The sequence below is a fragment of the Arachis stenosperma genome, chromosome 10 (genome assembly GCF_014773155.1).
Source record: "Arachis stenosperma cultivar V10309 chromosome 10, arast.V10309.gnm1.PFL2, whole genome shotgun sequence".
In the NCBI taxonomy this organism is placed as follows: Eukaryota; Viridiplantae; Streptophyta; class Magnoliopsida; order Fabales; family Fabaceae; genus Arachis; species Arachis stenosperma.
The window spans coordinates 98730303-98752618 of NC_080386.1; the positions used below are offsets into that span (position 1 = coordinate 98730303).

The following is a 22316-nucleotide window of genomic DNA, read 5'->3' on the forward strand; positions in this document are numbered from 1 at the left end:
CACCAGAAAGGATCATTTTCCTTTACCATTCATAGACCAGATGCTAGAAAGACTAGCAGGTCATGAATATTACTGCTTTTTGGATGGCTATTCAGGCTATAACCAAATTGCAGTAGATCCTCAAGATAAAGAGAAAACAACATTCACATGTCCATCTGGAGTATTTGCCTACAGAAGGATGCCATTTGGTCTGTGCAATGCACCTGCAACCTTTCAGAGATGCATGCTCTCTATTTTCTTTGATATGGTAGAAAATTTCTGGAAATCTTCATGGATGACTTCTCAGTATTTGGAGACTCATTCAGCTCCTGTCTTGATCATGTAGCACTTATTCTGAAAAGGTGCCAAGAGACTAACCTGGTTTTAAACTGGAAAAAATGTCACTTTATGGTGACTGAAGGAATTGTCCTTGGGCATAAAATTTTGAACAAAGGAATAGAGGTGGATCAAGCTAAGGTAGAGGTAATTGAAAAGTTACCACCACCCATAAATGTTAAGGCAATCAGAAGCTTTCTGGGACATGCAGAATTCTACAGGAGGTTTATAAAGAATTTTTCAAAAATTGCAAAACCTCTGAGTAATTTTGCTAGCTGCTGATACACCATTTGTCTTTAACACAGAGTGTTTGCAGGCCTTTGAGACTCTGAAGGCTAAGTTGGTCACATCACCTGTCAGTTTTGCACCAGACTGGACATTACCATTCGAATTAATGTGTGATGCCAGTGACCATGCTATTGGTGCAGTATTAGGACAAAGGCATAACAAGCTTCTGCACGTTATTTACTATGCCAGCCGTGTTCTAAATGACGCATAGAAGAATTACACAACCACAGAAAAAGAGCTGCTTGTAGTGGTTTATGCCATTGACAAATTTAGATCCTATTTAGTAGGATCAAAAGTGACTGTCTACACTGACCATGCTGCTCTCAAATATCTACTCACAAAGTAGGATTCAAAACCTAGGCTCATAAGATGGGTGTTGCTTCTGCAAGAGTTTGATATAGAAATAAGAGACAGAAAAGGGACAGAGAACCAAGTAGCTAATCACCTGTCCCGGATAGAACCAGTAGCAGGGGCATCTCTTCCCCTGACTGAGATCTCTGAAATTTTTTCGGATGAGCAACTATTTGCCATTCAGAAAATACCATGGTTTGCAGACATCGCAAACTATAAGGCTGTAAGATTTATACCCAAAGAGTATAGTAGACCGCAAACGAAAAAATTAATTTCTGATGCAAAGTACTACTTTTGGGATGAACCATATCTCTTTAAGAGATGTGCAGATGGAATGATCTGCAGATGCATGCCTAGAGAAGAAGCACAGAAGATCCTATGGCATTACCATGGATCACAATATGGAGGACATTTTGGAGGTGAGCGAACAGCCATAAAAGTCCTCCAATGTGGCTTCTACTGGCCTACACTCTATAGAGACTCCCGAGAGTTAGTACGTAACTGTGACAGTTGCTAGAGAACTGGTAATTTGCCTCACGGTTATGCCAAGCCTCAGCAAGGGATCTTAGAAATTGAGTTGTTTGATGTATGGGGTATTGATTTCATGGGGGGCCTTTCCCACCATCATACTCAAACACTTACATTCTGGTGGGAGTAGACTATGTATCTAAATGGGTGGATGATGATTTGATTTTTGATGGTTTAGAATTTCACCTATGAAGACTCGTTGTAAAGTATAGTCTCTAAACCAACAATAATCCTTTCATACAAAAATTTGTTTGTCACAAGTACAAACCCCTAAAATCTATAAACTGAAGTATTTAAACCTCGAGTCGTCTCTCAAAGGACTTGCAGGGTAGTGTTCTTATTATTGGTTGTTTATTTTGGGGTTTTGAATGAGAAACATGAAAAGTAAATGCAAATGAAGTTTTATTAACAAAAAGGACTTGGCAAAGGTTGATGGTCAAAGACCTATATCATTATCACTAACTACAATTATGATAGTTGCAAGGATCAATCCCACTAAGTCATCCTCTAACAAATAGCAAAGGAAAGTCAAGTGAGTTGTATTGATCCAAGTCCATAAATCCTAGTTTCCACTAATTGAATCAATGAAGGCTAGAGTCAATGGTTATCAACTATCAATCACTTGGATATTAGTAACTCAAGAGTTCCTAAGTTATCTTCCCAAGCCAAGAACATAAAATTAATATATACAATCTAATGCCATATCAATATTACTAAAATTAATGTACAGTTTACTAATTTAATAAATTTACAAGGGTTAGAGGTTTCTCACCTTACCAACGAGAGTTTAGGACAAGACCCGGCAAGCCTATAAAGCTAGTTTGATCCTAAACACTGAAATTCAACAAAATCTCAACACAATGGCTTCAATATTTCAAAAAAGAAGGGGTGAGAAGCTGGAAAAGAAACTAAGGCTTACCTTCCAAATTGTTTGGTGGATTTTTTAGAGCTTGATGCAGTGATCACGTGGCCACAAACGGTGCGGCGATCGGAGCTCAGAAGTGAAAGATATGTGAGATTGGATGGAGAGTTAGGGTTATGGAGCTCTCTTCTTCTCTTGCCTATTGGTTTCAGCATTTTCATATCATGAGGAAGAAGAAGGTTGGATTATGGTTCTTATATGTTGGGCTTTGGGCCCGGTCTAACCAGTTCAACCCGTTCGATCTAATTTTAGGCTAAAACCTTTGAAATTAGTGTCAAAATTTGTCTTTTAATTATTTTTACTCCATTAAATTATTAAATTTAATTTTGTAATTTCTTTAAATAATAATTTATTTATTGGTTAATTATTTATTTAAATAATAATAATTTCTTTAAAGTTTGAGAATACATTCTCTAATGGATTAGATAGGTTTAGATTCAAGGGTTCTAACTTTGTGAAGTTTCGTGTTTGAATATGTTTTGATTGTTGTGCAGTTTATCACCGTGAAGGTTAGCACTTTTTTAGGGGAGGTTATGTCAAATTTCTTCCAAATAATATAATTGTAAGAAGACTTGTGTTAATTGGTATGCTCTTTGTAGACATGACAACAGGTAGAGGTGTCATGGATCAGCCTCGTGCTCTTTGCTGATGGATGTTGCTTCTTAATTCATATAATGCCATATAGATAAAACTATTAATCTTAATTAATTGAACTGCTTATTATTGATTGATGGATGTTGCTGCTTGATTCTTGATTCTTGTTTTTTGATTGTTGATAGATGTTTTTGTTTAAGTGAATTGTTGATGGATAGAGTTTTTGGTGCATTCTAATTATAAATGAAACTCTGCCGAAATTTCTAAAAAATCTAAATATAATTAAAGTTTATAGATTACTTCAATAACTTTTAGTAAACTAATAATCTTAAGTTTTTCATTGATAGGTTTGTGCCAAATAACAATGCATGTACACAGGAGTGTACTAATATCATTAAGCTAATGTATGACCACACATGGCCAAGCTACAAGAAGATCCCAGCTGAGATCAAAGAGCAATGGATTTAGAAGTGGACGGCAAAAACTCAACATATTCAAACCTTAATTAGTTTATATCTTCTATTTTGTTTAATTATGTATTTAATTTCAATTTATTCGTGCTAAATGTTCTTTTTGCGGGAGAAATTTATATGGATAAGACTCACGATCTCATGATTAGGAAGATCTTCGACCATCAGATGGCTAGGAAGCTTCAACAGATGTTGGATGACGTACATGAGCACTGCGACCACCTCACCATTTGGCTCCACCCGGACATTAAGAATGCATTGTACATCCATTGGGAGACTGATGAGGGATTCAAGCATCGCTATCTCACGAATAGAGCTAACAAAGCATCATCCAGGTCGTCAAAATATATTGGTGGGTCAGCAACTTTATGAAGACAAAGACCAGGCTGGTAAGTAACTTTTTTCATTTTGTTGTTAAGTTTGCTTAGTCTTAATATATTGCCATTATTACATGACTTAACATGTGGTTTAAAACCGTGTAGTCTATGTCGTTAGATCGTGATGCGACGATAGAGGAGACTTTCAATTATACTCATGCATTGAAGGAGAAAAAGGAGAGATTTGATGACCAACGGGCCACGAATCATTATATAAGTAAACATCATGTGATATACCATTTTTAAATTAACTATTACAATCCTAATCATAAAATATGTTAAACATGAGTCCTACACGCAGAGATTAGAGGTTGTAACCCATCAATCTCATCGTACTGGAGACGACGGCAACAACTTCACTGCATCAGTCATTGATCCTGACATGGTTGGGCGTGAGACCACAGATAAGCTATACAAGAATCGCGTCTACGGCCTGGGATTATTCTTCGTCAACAACCTCCGCACATCCACATTGAGACAATCATCCGCCTCTGCCACCAGTCGGCCCATCGATACTAAGGATGGCGTCGATTTGAGATAGTAGGTGCTGCTCCTCACCCGGAGTCTTCACTAACAGGCTCAGCAACTGCATGAGTCTGAGAAGAGGTATCAAGCGATCTTCTCATGCATAACAGACACAGATGACTTCAAGCTGGAGTGGAGGCTGGAGCTGGAGCAGCTTCAACAGATGGAGTGACAGATGGCAGTGTACCAAGATCAGATGCGTGCTAGTGGCAGTGACAGCGCTACCAGTAGGGGTACAGACATCACCATCTAGGCCGCTGCCTTAGCAAGACCGCAGGATGACGATGACGACTATTAAGATTTTTAGTGATTAGGATTTTGTTTTAGACTATTTGATTGTATTATGTCCCCTATTATTTGTCTTTTCATTTCATTTGTACACTTGATATTTAATTTAACATATTTGATTTCTATTATTTATAATTTGACTACTAATTGTGCAAACATAAATTTGTATAAAAAATTTAAAATTGAACCACTAATTGCGTCAAAAAAATTTAACAAAAAAAAAAAACAAAAATTGAACTTACTGTCGAATTTACCGAAAAAAGATCGACTCTTAAAAATGCAGGAACAAAATGGTTTGGAGCCAAAGTTACCGTCCAAAAAAATCTGCCGGTAACTGACATCAAATATTCGTAACTTAAAAATCAAATTATGTCGCCACAAGTTACCAGCGGACAGCAAAATCCGACGGTAAATAAGTATTGGCAAGATTCATACCGTCGGATTTAATCCGATGGTAATCTTATTACCAGAAGATTATTTTCATTTTTCCATCAGTAAATCCGATGGTATTCAGCATTTTTTGTAGCATTAAAAAATGACTTAAGGTTTTAGTGGCAATATAAATTGCCGAGAAAATGACCACAAAAAATTATAACTTTTAGCGGTCATTAAAAAGGTCTTTACTGGCAATTGTATAATTACCGTTAAAACCTTTTAGCGACAAAACATAAGACATCTAATGTCTAATTGCCGATAAATGTATTCGCGGCTAATTTTATTGTCGCTAAAAATAAAATAAGTGACTGTTAAAAGTAATTTTTCTTGTAGCGTTATCCTCAACGACCTAAATTTGTTTATTTTTAAAACTGGGTTAAATGGGATAATAGGCTGAGATATTTTGACATGAGAAAAGTTTGAGGACTAATAATTTTTTGTTGCCTACGTTATTTTTTAATCTAGTAGTCCATTGATTAATTTATCGTAAATCTGAGCTCCATTTAAGGACCTGTTATTAGCTAATAGGTTGTTGCATGCATAAGACAAAATTCAAATATTAATATTTACTTAAGTAGACGAGTGAACTAATAATTTTAATTTATATTGGTCGACACTTTGAGCTAGTAGTTTATCACCTTTAGTCCAAGAACCTAATTTTATATTTTTAACAAACACTTTTAAATATTATTAACTAAGTGATAGATAAAAATAATAAATTAAGTTTATTCTTTAACAACGCTGTTTTGAAAATTTATGTCCCTTCCAAATCCACATATTCATCTTCTAACACAATTCACAGGAAGTAAATAAGAGACAACAATCTATAATATTGGGTGATAAAAATTACAAAAAAAGTTATAATCTTTTATCATGAAAATAAATATAATTTTTTATTAAATTAAAATACAAGTCTTTGATTTTTGTACATGAAAATATATAGGCTTAGTTATAAAAATTAGACTGAATTAGTTGATTTTATAAGAAAATTGGTGAACTAGATCTCCAACTGATTCGATTTAGTCCTAAGGCCATTTAAGGATAAACATCGATAAGAACTAGTCAAATTAAAGCAGTTGAAAACTAATTAAAATTGGTGAAAATTAGTAAAAAATCGGTCCAACCGAATTGTTTGAAAAAAATTTTCAAAATTGATAAAAAAAATTGATTTAAACTTGAGTCCTCCTTATTACTGCATATTCTCCTTGCCATTAAGCTATATTTTTTTATTATTTTATATGCTAATTATTAATTATATAGTAAAAATGTATAATAAATTTTTAGATGTTTTTTTTTATTTTATACTTTATTTAAATTAATTATATTTTTTATTATTCGTAATTATTAATATAAATGTTATTAAACATGTATAAATAAAAAATATCAAATATTTTTATTAATTATAATATAATTATTTTTTATGATTATATGATATTTATTAATATTATTTTCAATAAATACATATAGTATATAACAATATAATAAATATAAATTAATTAGTTAGTTATTAAAATAAAAAATAGTTACTTTAATATAAAAATAAAATTAAAAATTTTTTATTATAAAAAATACTAAAATTTTATATACTTATTTAATAATAATTGGATTATAATTTATTGATTATAATTTGTTGCAGCTTGATTATTTTTAAAATATTAGTGGAGATATGTATTTTAAATTTAATTTTATATTTTTTACTAATTTATATTTTTTATTTATATAGAACCGATTTTGTTGATTCAACCAATGATTCATCGGTTAAATTAATAAACTAGTAACTCAATAGCTTGGCCGATTCGATCATTGATTCAATTTTGACAAGCATGCATATAGGCAAGGTAGTCAGAATCATGTGTAAACTCGTGGAAACGCACGATTATACGCTTCTACTCCATCTTCCCGTTGCGCTTTTGCTTCTCGTCCAGAACCAGGCTGCTCCGTGTGAAATCGCTGTTGAAAATTGCAGAGTCGCCAAAATCGTCGCTTCTGCCGCGTGGTTGCGTTTCAGGTTGAAGAAGTTCTTTTTCTTGGTCCTGAGCCCCTGATTGCAGCCTAACCCAACCCAATGGCCCAATCTAAATAGAAGACCATGGAAGAGGAGCCCTAGCAGAGTAACAGTCTTTAATCCCTTAATCTCCTTCACTTTTACAGTTTATCTCCAATTCTCTATGACCAAAATTTTAAATTTTCACCTCTCTCAAGTCTCAATCTCTGACTCTATCTCTCTTTCTCTCTGAAATTTGAATATTGCGCGACCGGAAACCCCAATTTGGAGCATCGCCGACTCACCGAGAGGTTTGCCGCTGGTGTTATCGACTCGGACTGGTAGTGGTTGGACTGCGTGAGGCCGTGAATGTCACTTTGTGATTGCAACTTGTGAGACTCTCTGCCTCTGCCTCTCTGTCTCTGGCTTTGGAATCTGGATCGCTGGTCGCTACTCTTCCCCTCCCCTTTGCTGCTAGTTCATCAGGTAAGTTAAGAGTTAAGACCTCTTTAATCTTTATCCTCTTCAATCTTATTTTAATTAGGAAAAAAGGTAAATGATATAGAGGCCTAGGGATAGAGTTGATTACAGGGTATGGTAGTATCAAACATTTGTTCAAGAGCTTTAACCAATTCATGGTAGCCATCATGAACTAAAAGATTGAGTTTAATCTGAGTTAATTTATTATGCCCAGTAATGTTTAACACAAAATGTATTGAGATAGTAGTTCTCAAATTATGAATAATAATTATCTTGATTCTTGACACTATAATTAGGCTAAGTGTTCCTCTGCTATATATATGAGTTTAATTACCTTGAGACTTGAGTGACTTTATTAGAAATTCAGAAAAAGCTGCAGTAGAATGTGTAAACAACATGGACTTCTCTATTCACAGGAAAAAAGCTGCAATTGGTGGCGTGTGCATCAATATATTATCCCTTTATCTGAAACCAAATCTTCTTTAGCAAACCTTATAAGCTTTCCTAAAAGGTAGATATAAGTAATAAGCCTGTCAATAAATAAGAATATTGAAAATTGTAATAAATATGAAATGTTAATAAAGCTATCCTCTCTCTCAATTTCTCTCTTGTTATCAAATTAGCAATATTTATTTATACTCTTAGTTACATACATCATTCATCGCATGCAACCTTCCATTCGCAATCATATCACAAACCCTTAACACAATCACACAAACACAAGCAAAATTCCAATGATATACCTAAGTCTCTGAGACTGATCTAAATAAACTCTACAAAGTTTTCACATCTTTCTTTATCTAGTTAAATACTTTTCCAAGGGCTATGTATATATAGCATGCTGGATGAGATCCTGATGCCATAATCACTTGATTATCTATTTCTCAATCAATAGTCATTGGTCAGGTAAAGTAGTCTCATAAGCTAAGGCACACATTTTCATTTTGTGTATCTGACTTATAACAAATTTGATATATAGAATAAGCAAACCTTATAACCATTAATTAATCTTGTATACTGTCCTGTACTTTTGAATTTCTTATCTCTCTTATTTTGGTGTATATATGTTTGTATAAATAAGGGACATTAGATTATGTAGGTCAGAGGACTACAATTATCAATGTTAAACATACTACAGAAGTTGGGACCTGAAACATGTGCATGTTGTAATGTAATTGTAATGTGTTTGATCTTCAATTCTTCACCATAAGCAACTATGACAGTACTAATAGTTGTGTAGCAATAAGCACTACTTCAATCCATCATTATTTGTCATCTATATTATCCCAATAATTTTATAACTATCTATATCTCTGAATTGTTATTGTGGCATTGAATATAATTCTTGAATTTTTGTTATGCGGGTATTTTTTGCTTAAATTGGATTGTTAAATTTTTGTTGTTGAACTTGGATGGTTGTACTTGAAATTGAACACAATTCTATATTTTTTGTTGAATTTTTGAATTTTTGCTATGATATTGAATTGATTTGTTTAATATTTACTGTTTTTATTTTTTTTCTGAACAGGAATGGCATCGACTCAAGCTAATGCAAGGAAAAATCCGACTAACATTCCAATTTCTCAGTCAGGAAGTACAGTTGGAATCGTTAATAAAAGAAAAGTTTCTAAGAATGCTCTTGGAAGTAGAACTGATGTAGGATGGGAGCACAGGATATCTGTTGGAGAAGATGGAAAGAAGATACAATGTAAATACTGTCATAAAAATTTTTCAGGAGGAGTTTATAGATGGAAACACCACTTAGCAGAAACTCAAAAAGATGTTGCGGCTTGTACAGTTGTTAGTGATGAAGTTAAGAAGCAAATGTGAGATGTTGTGAGTGGGTTGCAAGTGAATTTGATGAAGAAAACAAGCATGGGTGGGGCAAGCTTAGGGGAAGTTACTAAAGAAGTTGACACTACCGGTGAAAAAAGAAAGGGAAAAGAACTAGATGGCAACATATTCAAGAAAACACGCATTACTATTCAAACAATAATTAACAATATATTTAAGAAGAATTTGAGAGAGGAAGTATGTTTAGAGATTAATGCTTTTTCTACAACAATGGCATCCCCTTTAATGTTTCAAGGAGCGAGGAATACAGTAGAATGTTTGAGAAAGCTATAAGATATGGACAAGGATTCAAGCCACCATCCTACCATGAATTAAGGGTGCCTCTTTTGAAGAAACACGTGGAGCTTATTCAACAATCACTAGAGGAACATAGAGCATATTGGAAGCAGGTTGGTTGCACAATAATGACTGATGGTTGGACAGATAAGAGAAGACGGACCATCCTAAATTTTTTAGTTAATAGTCCTAAAGGGACTATTTTTTTGAAGTCTGTTGATGCCTCTCATATTACTAATATTTTTTTATCTTATTATTTGACTAATATTTTTTTATCTACTTTTGAAAAGTTCACACAAAAAGGAGAAACTGTTTGAAAGCTAAAACCATGAATGATGTTATGTTTGTGATGACAAACCCAAGATTAGCAAAGAAAAAACAAGCTAGAAAAAGTCTTGATTATGACTATAGTCTTGATGAGTTGGACTCTGATGAAGAGTGGATTGTTGCTGACAAAAATAGAGAAGAAGAAGATTTAGATGCTCTAATTCCAGATCCTGATTTAAATGATGGAGCAAGTGATAATAGAGTTGTTGGTGCCTCTAAGGATCCTTTGGAAATTCCTTATCTTGATGATGATGAGTTTGAAGAACTTCTCCAAGGACCTTTTCCTTCTGCTCCTAATAATGATGAAGATGGTAACATAGAAGTTTGTGAAACTCATGAAGATTTTATGACTGATGAAGAATAGAATGATTATTAAATAACTTGTTTAGATTTTAGTTAATTAGTTGTTCATTCTAGTAGTTTGATTGGTTTATTTGCCACTTGAATTTATTTTAGTGTCATATCACTACAAGATACACGGCAAATAGCGGCCGCGAATTACCAGCCATTTCTGGAATCGCCACCAATTAACGGAATAGCAGCAGTGATGGTAGTGTGCACCTGAAGCATTGCTGACTGATGAGATCAGTGGTGTTTTTGTCTCCCAACCGCCTCAAAGAACATATTTTTGGATTGTTTAATAAAATGTTTGGCAAAAAATAGAAGGGGCCATTCTTTAACTTTTCGCTCGAACCCTAGGAGAGGAAAGGCGCCAATCACCTTCTCTAAGATATCCTGCTGCTGTGACTCATTTCCTTCGTCAGTTACAGCAACTTTGTCCTTGTCGTCGTACTTCTCTTTCACTAGTGTGCTCCCTACGCCGTCTAGCTTGGTCGCGCGAAAGGAAAGTGAAAGTGGTCATCCAAGTCACCTCAATCCGTGGTGCACGTCCGTGACATCGTCGGCGTCCGTCCCAGTGTCGTCGTCGGCACCCTCCCCACTCCCCTGTTGTGTGCTGCTCGATCGCTCCCTCTCCCCTCTCTCTGGTTCGTTCTTCCCCTTTCTCCTTTTTTCCCAATTTAATTCTGCCCCAATTTTGTTGCTCCCAATTTTGCCCCAATTGTATAACTATACAGAATCAAGAAAAAAAAATTAAGCTTCTATCTACATCATCTAACATGGTGTTATTGTTAGATTCTATGTATAACATGGTGGTAGTGTTAGATTATGTGTATAGAAAGCTTTTTGAAATGCGTCAAATTTGAGGTTTCTAGTTTGAACTTTGAACTAGAGTTATATTTTCTGTTCTTATGTGTTTGTTTTTGTATTAAAATTATTAGCCGAAAAGAGAATTTTATTACATTAAGCAGGAGCTAGATGCTGGACCCCAATTTCAATAATAGTAGTTATCATTGCAACATGTTCTAACTCAATGTTTTGAGTTTACTAGCAAAGATATAATTGACTTAGGTCCACCCATGTCAGTTTTTAAGGATTTCATTTCAACATGCAAGTTAGATAAGACGGTATTAATGAATTCTTAAAACAAAGAACTCTCTTTGATAAAAATCTACATTGCTGGGTCTAATGTGTAAGCAAGGAAGCATAGAGTATAAGGAAATAGTGACTACTCTTCATCATCTAGCATTCTTAAAGAAAATCAATGGGGCTAATTAATAGGCTTAGCACTATGCATTCATATTTGGAAACCCTGTTAAGTGAATGTCAGCATGTTCAAAAGAATGTACGAGTCTTATAGTTTAGGTGATGAGATTAAACTTATTTTATAAGAGGTTATAAAGAAGGGAGAGTGGATGTATGGTTATATTAATTTGTTAGTTCTCTGCTTTACTCTCAATCCCTGTTTGTGCATAATTTCTTCAGCTCAAGTGTCATTCATCTTTGTTACTTTGTAATTTGATATTGGAATCCATTTTTTGCACTTTCAAAATCAGTTCATGGATTTTCTTGTGCTCGATGAAAGTTTTATAGGAATTAAGAATAAATACGCATACACCCAAGTGGTGGATTCCAATGCAAGCTTTTCTACAGGTATCTATTCATTTATTTATAAATTATTAAAGCTTAGTTTTTTTGTTTAATAATGCTGGGTTTGTGTGTTTGAGTTGTTAGATATGCCAAAATATAGAGGTCTAACTAAGTTATACTTTGAAGAACAACTATCATCTGAGGTACAATTAATAATTATATATGCATTTAGTATTGTTTAATTTGATGAATTACAAAATTGAATAATGTGTAAATAAAATTAGGAAAAGGTTATAAGAATGGAATATCATGCATTTGAAAGAAGCAATGTGTTCTGTATTAGACTCGCCTTTGTCCCTAAAGAAAAAAAGGGGCATCGAAATGGAAGAAGAAGATGATTATGGTTAGATCATTGCTTTTGTTCACAATGAAGATATTGACTTATCACAAGTAGGAACTACTTCTTCTTAATTATGTTCTATGCCACGTATTATGATTATAACAACAACAACAACAACAACAACAACAACAACAACAACAACAATAATAATAATAATTGCATGAATGGAGGTTCATATAATTTTTGCAAAGAAGTTAAGTGGTGAGGCAGTTGCCAAGATTACATTGCCATGCTGAGTTTGTTACGTCTTTCATGGAGCTTTCATGCCAATCTCTTTTCAGCCCCTAACTCCCTCATTATAACTTTATTTACATTATGTATATATGTCATTGTTTTTTAGTCATCATATTATACATTTAATATAATAAGGCCAACACAATGCAATGCTTGAATATCATTATATTTCAATCATTATAATATCAATATCAGAATAGTTGAGGTTCCATTCTGAACTGTTAAAGAGAGATGAAAGAGTCAAAGTTAGTTAGAGTAATAGCAAGTTAGTTAAGAATTCTTTTTTTAGTTAGTGCTAAAATAGTCAACTTTTCTTTTTGGTCCTTTGAGTATATATACTCTGACAGAGTAGATCACCTTATTTTTTATCAGAAATTTATCTTTAACTTATTATGATATTACTGAATCCAGAGGATCAGAGTTTCTAAGTTTTCACTTTTCAGATGGTTTTTTTGTAAACTTATACTTTTAAGTAATTAGTATTAGTCTTGTCTAGCTCTATTGTGTTGTATGGTAGTACTTGAAATATGTTTATTGCTTATATTAGTCTAGTTTAAATGCAGCCATCGTCAATTCCTCATCATGGTATTATTTATATAATTTAGATTTGCTAGTGCCTGCTCTTTTTTCAATTAGTGTTACACTTTGTGTATTGTATTATCAAGAATCCTTTAATCTCTTCTGATAATTGTACTAAAAATCAATTGAATCTGTCTCTAATTTCTTCTGCCAATTGTTTGATAGATGGACCATCTTGATGGTTGCTCATTCATGGAATAGAAATTGGCTTGAAGACATCTTAAAAGAACCTCCATCAGAGAACTTAGAAGTTCCTCCTTCACTATATCTCTCTCTTTCACTCATGAGCATTGTAAAAATTGCTAGGTATGTGTTCATAGAACTATCCTAACTAATCTTGGGAGATTCAACCAATATAGACATTTTTATTTTATATGTACATTTCTCAGAGCAAACATTAGTTTTGAGAATACTGCAGAAGTTTAATATTAAATTTTATCCACTTGATTGTGTTAAACTACTTATCTATGCCTCAAACTTTGTATATTCTATGGCTTACCAATACTAATCTACCTTTCTTTGGTATTTATGCATAACAGAGAATGTGGATGGAAGACAAATAAAGCATTTAATTCATTAAATAATTTTTTTTTAAAGAAAATAGGTTATAGTAAAGAAAAATGGCCTAAATTATTGTAATTAGTCTGTTTTTTTATATGCCCAAGTATGAAATTGCGGCGGTTCAAAACTGTCGCAGTTTTTTTAAAATACCCTACATAGATTTGCGGTGGTTTTAAAACTGCCGCAATTTTTTTTAAAATCCACATACCAAATAGCGGTGGTTTTGCAATCGCCGCAAAATCGGTTATCTGATTTGTGGCGGTTGTGCCAGCGGTTCGGTAGAACCGCCGTAAAATCATATTACCACTCCCTAATAGGCGACGCTTAACAAACCGCTAGAATTTCGTTTCGCAACCGCCGCAAATCCCTATATGAACCGCTGCAATTTCCCGCTTCCTTTGTAGTGTATGAACTTATGAGTTGTGAATTTGCGTTTTGATTCATAAATTTGTGTTGAATTGTGACTTTTGACTTGTTATGGTATATATATTAGTTATAATTTTATGGGTAATTTAGCTTATTTGAGATTTATTTTATTATTTGTAAAATTAATTTTTGCTATTAATTTTTGCTATTAATTTTTTCTAAATTTTTATATTTTACGAGTTATATTTACGTTCCGTCTTACGATTTAACGAATTATGATTTTGAGTTAGCTTAACGAGTCGAGGTAAAACTACGAGTTCACTACCTTGCATATAGGTCTTTATAAGCGATAGTTTGAGTCAAGTATTAAAAAAACTCGTGTTTTCCGTCGTTTACAAATATTAAATACTTATTTGTAATTAAATTTAATAAAAAAATTATTTAACTTCAAAATAAAAGTTAAAATTTATTTCTCATTTTCTCTAAAAGTTAACCTGGTCCCCTGAAAACAAGAAATTTGATAAAAAAAAAAATGGGAAAGTATGAGGAGCTAATGGAATATTTATACAATGTGTATAATGGAGGTTTATGGAGTATTAGAGATATAATCATTAGTGTTACTTTTTCCTATCAGCTGAAGCTTTTGGGATGAGTGGTATCATGATATGGTATTAGAGCGCTAGATCCAAAAGGTCAAGAGTTTGATCTTTGGTGAACCCCAAAATTAGTTTAATTTTTCGGAAAGATGTTTATTATCCCTGGTACTCGGATGGTTATTCTAGATAGTATGGGGGATGTTCATTTTGTAACTCAATAGCCCATGTACACATTATACAAATAGTCCATTGTCTCCCTAGCGAGATCCAAAAAAAATATAAAGTTCTCCAGCATTTCATTCTGTAGATGCTTAAGCTTTAAATTGGATAATTGATGGTGGGTCTCACTAAATAGTTTTGTGCCACTATCTGGAATGAACAGAGACGACAAATAACCACGCGTTGACTCCAACAGTGAGTTAGCGCACTTCCTTAGAAGTATTTATCCTTCAATACCTTCTTATTATATCTAGAGTTATATATAACTTATAATGTTAATAATTATAATTAATTACAGAATTGGATGAAGGTAATTAATTAAAGTAAAAATAACTGCCTACTACAAAACCTTCAATTCAATTCTCAGCCTTCTCTAGATAAACAAATAATCTACATACATAGAAACATATTTGTTTGTAGCGGTAATTGACATGAAAGTAGTAGTGTCTAGGAATTAGAGGATGATGAGTTTGCAGCAGGAGCATGGAGGGACCAATTAATATCATTAGAATGGAAGATGGAGAATGGAGAAGTAGTGTAGTAGGAGTTAGAAGAAGGGATTTGGTGATTGTGAACACCGTCATAACTTGTTAACACATAGCTCCTGTCTTCTGCATCCCTTTCCACTCTTTTCTTCACACCGCATCCTACACTCGAGCACTTGTAATAGTTCCTGCAAACATTTTTTTTTGTTAACTCATAACAAAACTTTAAGATACTACTATGTACTTACCATAGTAGGAGTTCATATATACAAGCCAAACACGATTTTACAATACGTATGTAATATGGAAACGATAGTAACTTTGGACGAGCAATTAATCAACGGTTGAAAATGAGTCGGGTCAACTTGAATTTTGATCTAGACAAATTTGTCTCCTATATTGAATATATGACTCAAGTTTAAGCCTTTATTTTGTATAGGCTAATTTTTAAACTCGAACTTAATCTATATAAAAGTTCGACAATAAACCAACAGGCTTATTTAAAAGCCTGTTTTATAGATTATAACTCAAAATAATTAAAAAAATTTAATTGATTTTATATATATTTTAAAATTTATAATTCATAATTTATAAATAATAATTTATTTATATATCAATTATATTATATTAGTAAAATATCATAACTGTAACTATAATTAAACTATAGTCTATAAACAAATTTTTTCAACAACATTTGTTTTTTAGTCTTGACTGTTCATTTGTTTTTTGTTTTTAATTTGGGTTTATTGTAAATAAGCAATTATAATTTGGCTTTATTTTGAATTTAATTTTAAATGAGTAGCTGAATTTCCAAACTAAGAATAATTTAATATATAAAAATAGTATTTTGATAAGTTTATGATTTAATTTTTTTAACTAATAGACTTTACAAAATGTCTAAGCCTAACATGTTTAACAAAATAAAAACTCCAAAGGCCAATAATTTTTAATAATTTTAGCCATCATTCAATAAATAAATTTTATTGATTCATGCATAAATTTTAAAACATATAAATATAAATTATATTGATGTATATATATAAATTTTGATAAATATAAATATAAATTATATATTTTTTGTGTATAATACCTACAACTTTAGATATAAATTATTACTAACTAAATTCAGATCCAAAATAATAATTTATTAATCACATAGCATTGCTGCTAACAAAATAAGCCGAATTAAACTAAACTTAAATCGAGTTCAAGCATGAGCTCCCTATGAATAATCCAGCTTAATTCCACCCCTAATCTTGAATGAGTAAAATTTACATACACCTTCTATGAGTTCGGATGTATATTTTTCACAACATACACTTCAAACTCAACATGTACACATCTCTTAAAAGGATAAAAATAGAATAAAAATTTTAACAACATATAATAATTACCATATTAATTATATATTAAAATCAGTCACACAAATTAATTATTAATATAAAATATATATTTTTTGGTGACAATATAAAATATATGTTAAAACATAAAAAAATATATTAAAAATAAATTAAATAATATATATATATATATATAATAATTAATTTTAATATATAAAATTAATCACTAAATACTTATATTTATACACAAATACATGTATAATAAACTACTCAGCATAGCTGCATAGGTAGCATTTTTGTTTCTTCCTTAGCTATAGGTATACGAAAAAGCCAAGTTGATAAAATTAAAAGCGCTAATGATTTACCGGCGGTAGTAACCAGTCAAAGAATTGCTCTCAAGAACTTCGCATACAGCCCATGCCAGTTAATCATATATAATCAAGCAGCCAAAAATGGATACATCTAAGCTCCATGGTCCCTTAGCACTACAACCACGTATATATAGCTTTTGAAGTCCCTATCTCCCTCCGTTATTAATTATTGGTGTTATATATATATATATATATATATATATATATATATATATATATGGCCGCCACAGCAAACCTTAATAATTAAGACCCACTATATGAGCAAATTGCTAGCCAGCAACAAGCAAGCAAGCTCGCACGCATTAGTCATGCATCAATAACTTTTTTTTATCTTAGCTAAGATAAAGCTAAGGCAGAAATGTAATTTTTCAAGTTAATAACTATATTTATTCCAAATTTTTTGTTAGTTTTAATTAGTTATTACCTAGGATTGGGACTGTTCTTTACTGACTTCTTTCCATACTTCCTCCATTTAAATCCATCATCCATGACCTCTAGCTCCGATCTAGTTCTGAACACCACCCTTTGCCTCGCTTCTACCTGCTTGTTTCGCTTACTCACATAAGTTTTGCATTTTCTGTCAACAAAATCCAAAAGCTACTCATGATCAATAATTTAATTTAATAATAGCCGATCAAAGATTATTATACATGTAGCACATATATACATAAAATAACATATAATAATATCTATATAGTAGTACTAACTAATAATATATACGCATGGTACAGTATACCTATTTTAATTTATTGTTTAAGGAACAAAAAAATAGAACCATGTATATGTAGAGAAAGATTATTTAAGCATCACTTGCATGTTGTTATTGTGGTTGGAGGTTGTTGCACCACCAAATTCGTGATTGACATTGCTTGATGCTGCTGCCAACGAAGATGATTCAGTACTCTGCGACCAAGAGTCTTGATCTTGATGTTGATGATGATTATCAATAATAACATCATCATCAAGCAATAGATAATCAGATAACATGAAATCTGAGGTGGGAGTAGCCATATTCACGAAAGAATAAGCGCAATTAGGGTTAGAATAATTAGGGTTTCCAAAATCGTAGTCCTCCATTTCAAGTAAACGCAGGTATGATGACAAGTCAAGTTATAAGATTCTGCAAATTGAAAGAGAATATTTGGCCCCTTTTTGCCGGTTAAGCGTGCTTCCATACATATATATATATATTATTTGAATAAAATATTATATTTTTTAGTTTTTTAATTATTCCATTATCATGCTTTGATTGGGATGAGACGACCCCTTCCAAACACCTTCGTGAGGGTTGCACTGAAGGTTCCCCATGTATGTCACGTGTCAACATCAAACGTGAAGCTGATGTCATGTGATGACGTAGGATTTTCGAAGCACTACGTACTCTGGTTTGGATTTTGAAGTGTGGACAAATACCCACATTATCCGTTTCCTATAAGCGAATAGGTTATGGCTATATTAAATAATAATGGAATAGTTAAAGTTGAGGGATTAACTCATTTGTTCATTTAAATAAGCGTAAATATTTAAATTTTATATTATGTATACAATCATTTACTGATGCAACAGTTAAATAAAATTTAGATTCGTTACAAACTAGTTTTTGAACTACTAAATTAAAAGATGCCGTAAGAAAAATAGAATTTAATTAAATTATATGTGTCAATATATATAATATTTAGTTATAGTATGTGCTTGAAGAACGGATGTTAAAATTATTAGTTAAAAGCTTTTATTATTTTATATACAAAATATCCAAGTTTTAATATTTTTTTAAATATTTATTAAAATAAAAATTCAAAAATCTTTATTACTAAGAATTTTAACATACGGCCTAAAAATATATACTAGCTAGTTCACGTAGTCAATATATAATGGTCCAAACTCTCCAAAAATTTATTATCGTATTACCATTAGTATCCCTAGCTAGTTTCATTGTCCTCGAATCAAATATATGTAAAGTAGCTATCCATCAATAGCAATAATTGTAGGTCGCGCTTTCTTATCTATGAAATTGGTATCTTGGTTTTTGTAAAATAAATAAGGATGATAAATATAAAATTGAGAAATATAAATATGTTTTTATTTTATTATTATTTTATTATAATATAAGAAATTTATATATTTATTAATATTATAATAATTATAGTTTAAAATTACACAGAAATAAAAAAGAGAGAAAAATATTTGTAACGTAAGAAAAGAGAGAGAATTGTTTTATTGCTTGTGTATTGCTTCAACTATAGCTTCTTTTATTTATACATGTAACAAGTCTTTATTTTCAAACTTCATTAATTTGATTTTGTCTTGATTCCTTCGGTATTGAGAAGGTTAGTCCACCCAAGTCATACGTAGTCATCCACATCTTTATCACAATACTCCTCCTTAGATGACCATTTGGATTATACCTCATTAAAACCTTACTAAAGAAAAACCCAACGGAAAAAAGACTTTAGTGAAGGAAAAAGAGTACAATATCCTTTGTGATAGGACTGCCTCGTTGTTAAAAACCTTGTCAAGAAAAATCCAATGGGAAAAAAACCTGACTAAGGAAAAAGGAGTACAGTTTCCCCCTCTTGTCGACATCATTTAATATCTCAAAAATCGGCGCATCCCAATCTGATGTACCAATCTTTCAAGGGAGAATTTTGGGAGTGACTATGTAAATAAATCTGCTAGATTATCACTTGAGTGGATCTATTGGATATCAATTGTCCCGTGATTTTGAAGATCATGAGTGAAGAAGAATTTGGGAGAAATATACTTTGTTCTATCACCTTTAATGTATCCACCTTTAAGTTGAGCAATGCATGCTGTATTATCTTCAAACAGGACAGTTAGAGCTATCTTATGATCAATCAGTCCACATGATGACAGAATATATTGGATCAAACACCTAAGCCAAAAGCACTCGCGACTAGCTTCATGTATCGCTAATATTTCCACATGATTAGAGGAGGTTGCTGCTATCGTCTGTTTCGTGGACCTCCATGATATAGCTATACCACCATAGGTGAATAGGTATCCTATTTGAGATCTCCCTTTATGTGGATCAGACAAGTATCCCGCATCTGCATAGCCAACTAATTGTGACTTGGATCCATAAGGATAAAACAATCCCATATCAACCGTTTAATGAAGATATCGAAAGATTTGTTTGATTCCATTCCAATGTCTTCTGGTTGGAGAGGAACTATATCTTGCTAGTAAATTCACAGCAAATGATATATCGAGTCTTGTATTATTAGCAAGATACATTAGCGCTCTAATGGCACTAAGATATGGTACTTCAAAACCAAGGATATCTTAATTTTCTTCCTTAGGACAGAACTGATCCTTTTTCACATCCAAAGATCTTACGATCATTGGGGTACTTAATGGATGTGACTTATCTATATAAAATCTATTCAAGATCTTTTCTGTGTATGTTGTTTGATGAATGAAGATCCCATTTTTTTATGCTCGATCTATAGGCTGAGACAAAATTTAGTCTTTCCAAGATCTTTCATCTCAAACTCTTCTTTTAGAGTTTTTATAATTGTTGGAATCACTTCAGGAGTTCCAATGATATTTAAATCATTAATGTACACAGCAATTATAATGAATACAGATGCAGATTTCTTTATGAAAACACATGGGTAGATATCATTATTCTTAAATCCGTTTTTGGCTAGATACTCAGTAAGACGATTATACCACATTCGTCCAGATTGTTTCAGACCATATAAAGATCTTTGCAATTTAACTGAGTATAATCCCTATGAATATTCATTGGATAGTTTAGATTTCTTTAGTCCTTCAGGGAGTTTCATATAGATATCACGATTTAATGAGCCGTATAAGTAGGCTGTTACCACATCCATTAAATGCATATGTAGTTTATGACATGCAGATAAACTGACCAAATAACGCAATGTTATTACATCTACGACAGGAGAATACCTTTCTTCATAATCTATACCGGGCCTTTGTAAAAAACCTTGTGCTACAAGTCGACCTTTGTAGCGTACAACTTCATTTTTCTCATTTCGTTTTCTCACAAATACCCATCAGTATCCAACTGGTTTTACATCTTCTGGTGTACGGACTACAGGTCCAAAGACTTCACATTTTGCAAGTGAGTCTAGCTCAGCCTTCATGGCTTCTTCGCATTTTGGCCAATCATTCCCTTGTCGACATTATTCGACTGATCTTGGCTCAATATCCTTACTTTCATGCATGATATTTAATGCCACATTATATACAAATATTTTATTGACAATTGTCTTATTACGGTCCCATTTCTCTTCTGTAAAGACATAACTATCGAGATCTCGTCATTTTCAAAATTTTCAAGTACCTGAACGTCTTCTTGCGTTAAAACTATATCAGAATTTTGGACAAATACAGGTGTTTGTACTATGTCTTGTTCAACAATAATAGTATTTACCTCTTTTTTTCGAGAATTTTTGTCTTTGGAACCGACAGGCCTGCCACGCTTTTGTCGTGAATTTGTTTCAGTGGCTATTTGTCCGACTGGGATATCAATTCGAATTGGGGAATTATCTGCTGGTATATAAGATCTGGTTATCCTCTTTGTATCAGAAAATGCATCAGGCAATTTATTTACTATTCTTTGCAAATGTATAATATTTTGAACTTCTAGTTCACATTGCCCTGATCGAGGATCTAAATGCATCAAGGATGATGCATTGCAATTAAATTCCTTTTCAGGAAGCTTATTGATAAACCATTATTTTATGGTTTATCTTGTGCTAAATAGAGTGGATTTTATCAATCTTTTATATACTTATTCGTATGAAATGCATGGTTTTACATTTTCCTTCAAAAATTAGTGCTATGATTGAACACATGCTTATTTGGCCTTTAATTCGTTATTTTTAATCATCTCTTATTTCCATTCGATGCCGTGATATGTGTGTTAAGTGTTTTCAGAGATTACAGGGCAGGAATGGCTTGAAGGATGGAAAAGAAGCATGCAAAAGGGGAAGGAACACAAGGAATTAAAGATTTCAAGGGCGAGCAGCGACGCGCACGTGTGAAGCACGCGTACGCGTGGTTAGGAAACAGTAGCGACGCGCACGCATATGGCATGCGTATGCGTGATTAGATGATTGCACATCGATACGTACGCGTTGAAGGCCATCACGTGCTGCATATCAGAATTTGCCGGGGGCGATTTCTGGGCCCCTGGTTGACCCAGTTTCATGCCCGAAAGTCCAGAA

The 22316-nt window shown here is 32.6% G+C and overlaps 1 protein-coding gene across 1 annotated transcript; it reads right to left on the reverse strand.

Annotated features, from left to right (window-relative positions):
• Positions 1 to 14847: 14847 nt before the first annotated feature.
• Positions 14848 to 18238, reverse strand: LOC130956442 (probable WRKY transcription factor 50). The gene is made up of 3 exons (XM_057883486.1): positions 17909 to 18238; positions 17519 to 17671; positions 14848 to 15571 (listed from the first exon to the last, which is right to left on the reverse strand). Exons 1-3 carry the CDS (start codon positions 18169 to 18171, stop codon positions 15346 to 15348), a joined length of 642 nt encoding a protein of 213 aa, XP_057739469.1. The 5' UTR covers positions 18172 to 18238; the 3' UTR covers positions 14848 to 15345.
• Positions 18239 to 22316: the final 4078 nt, after the last annotated feature.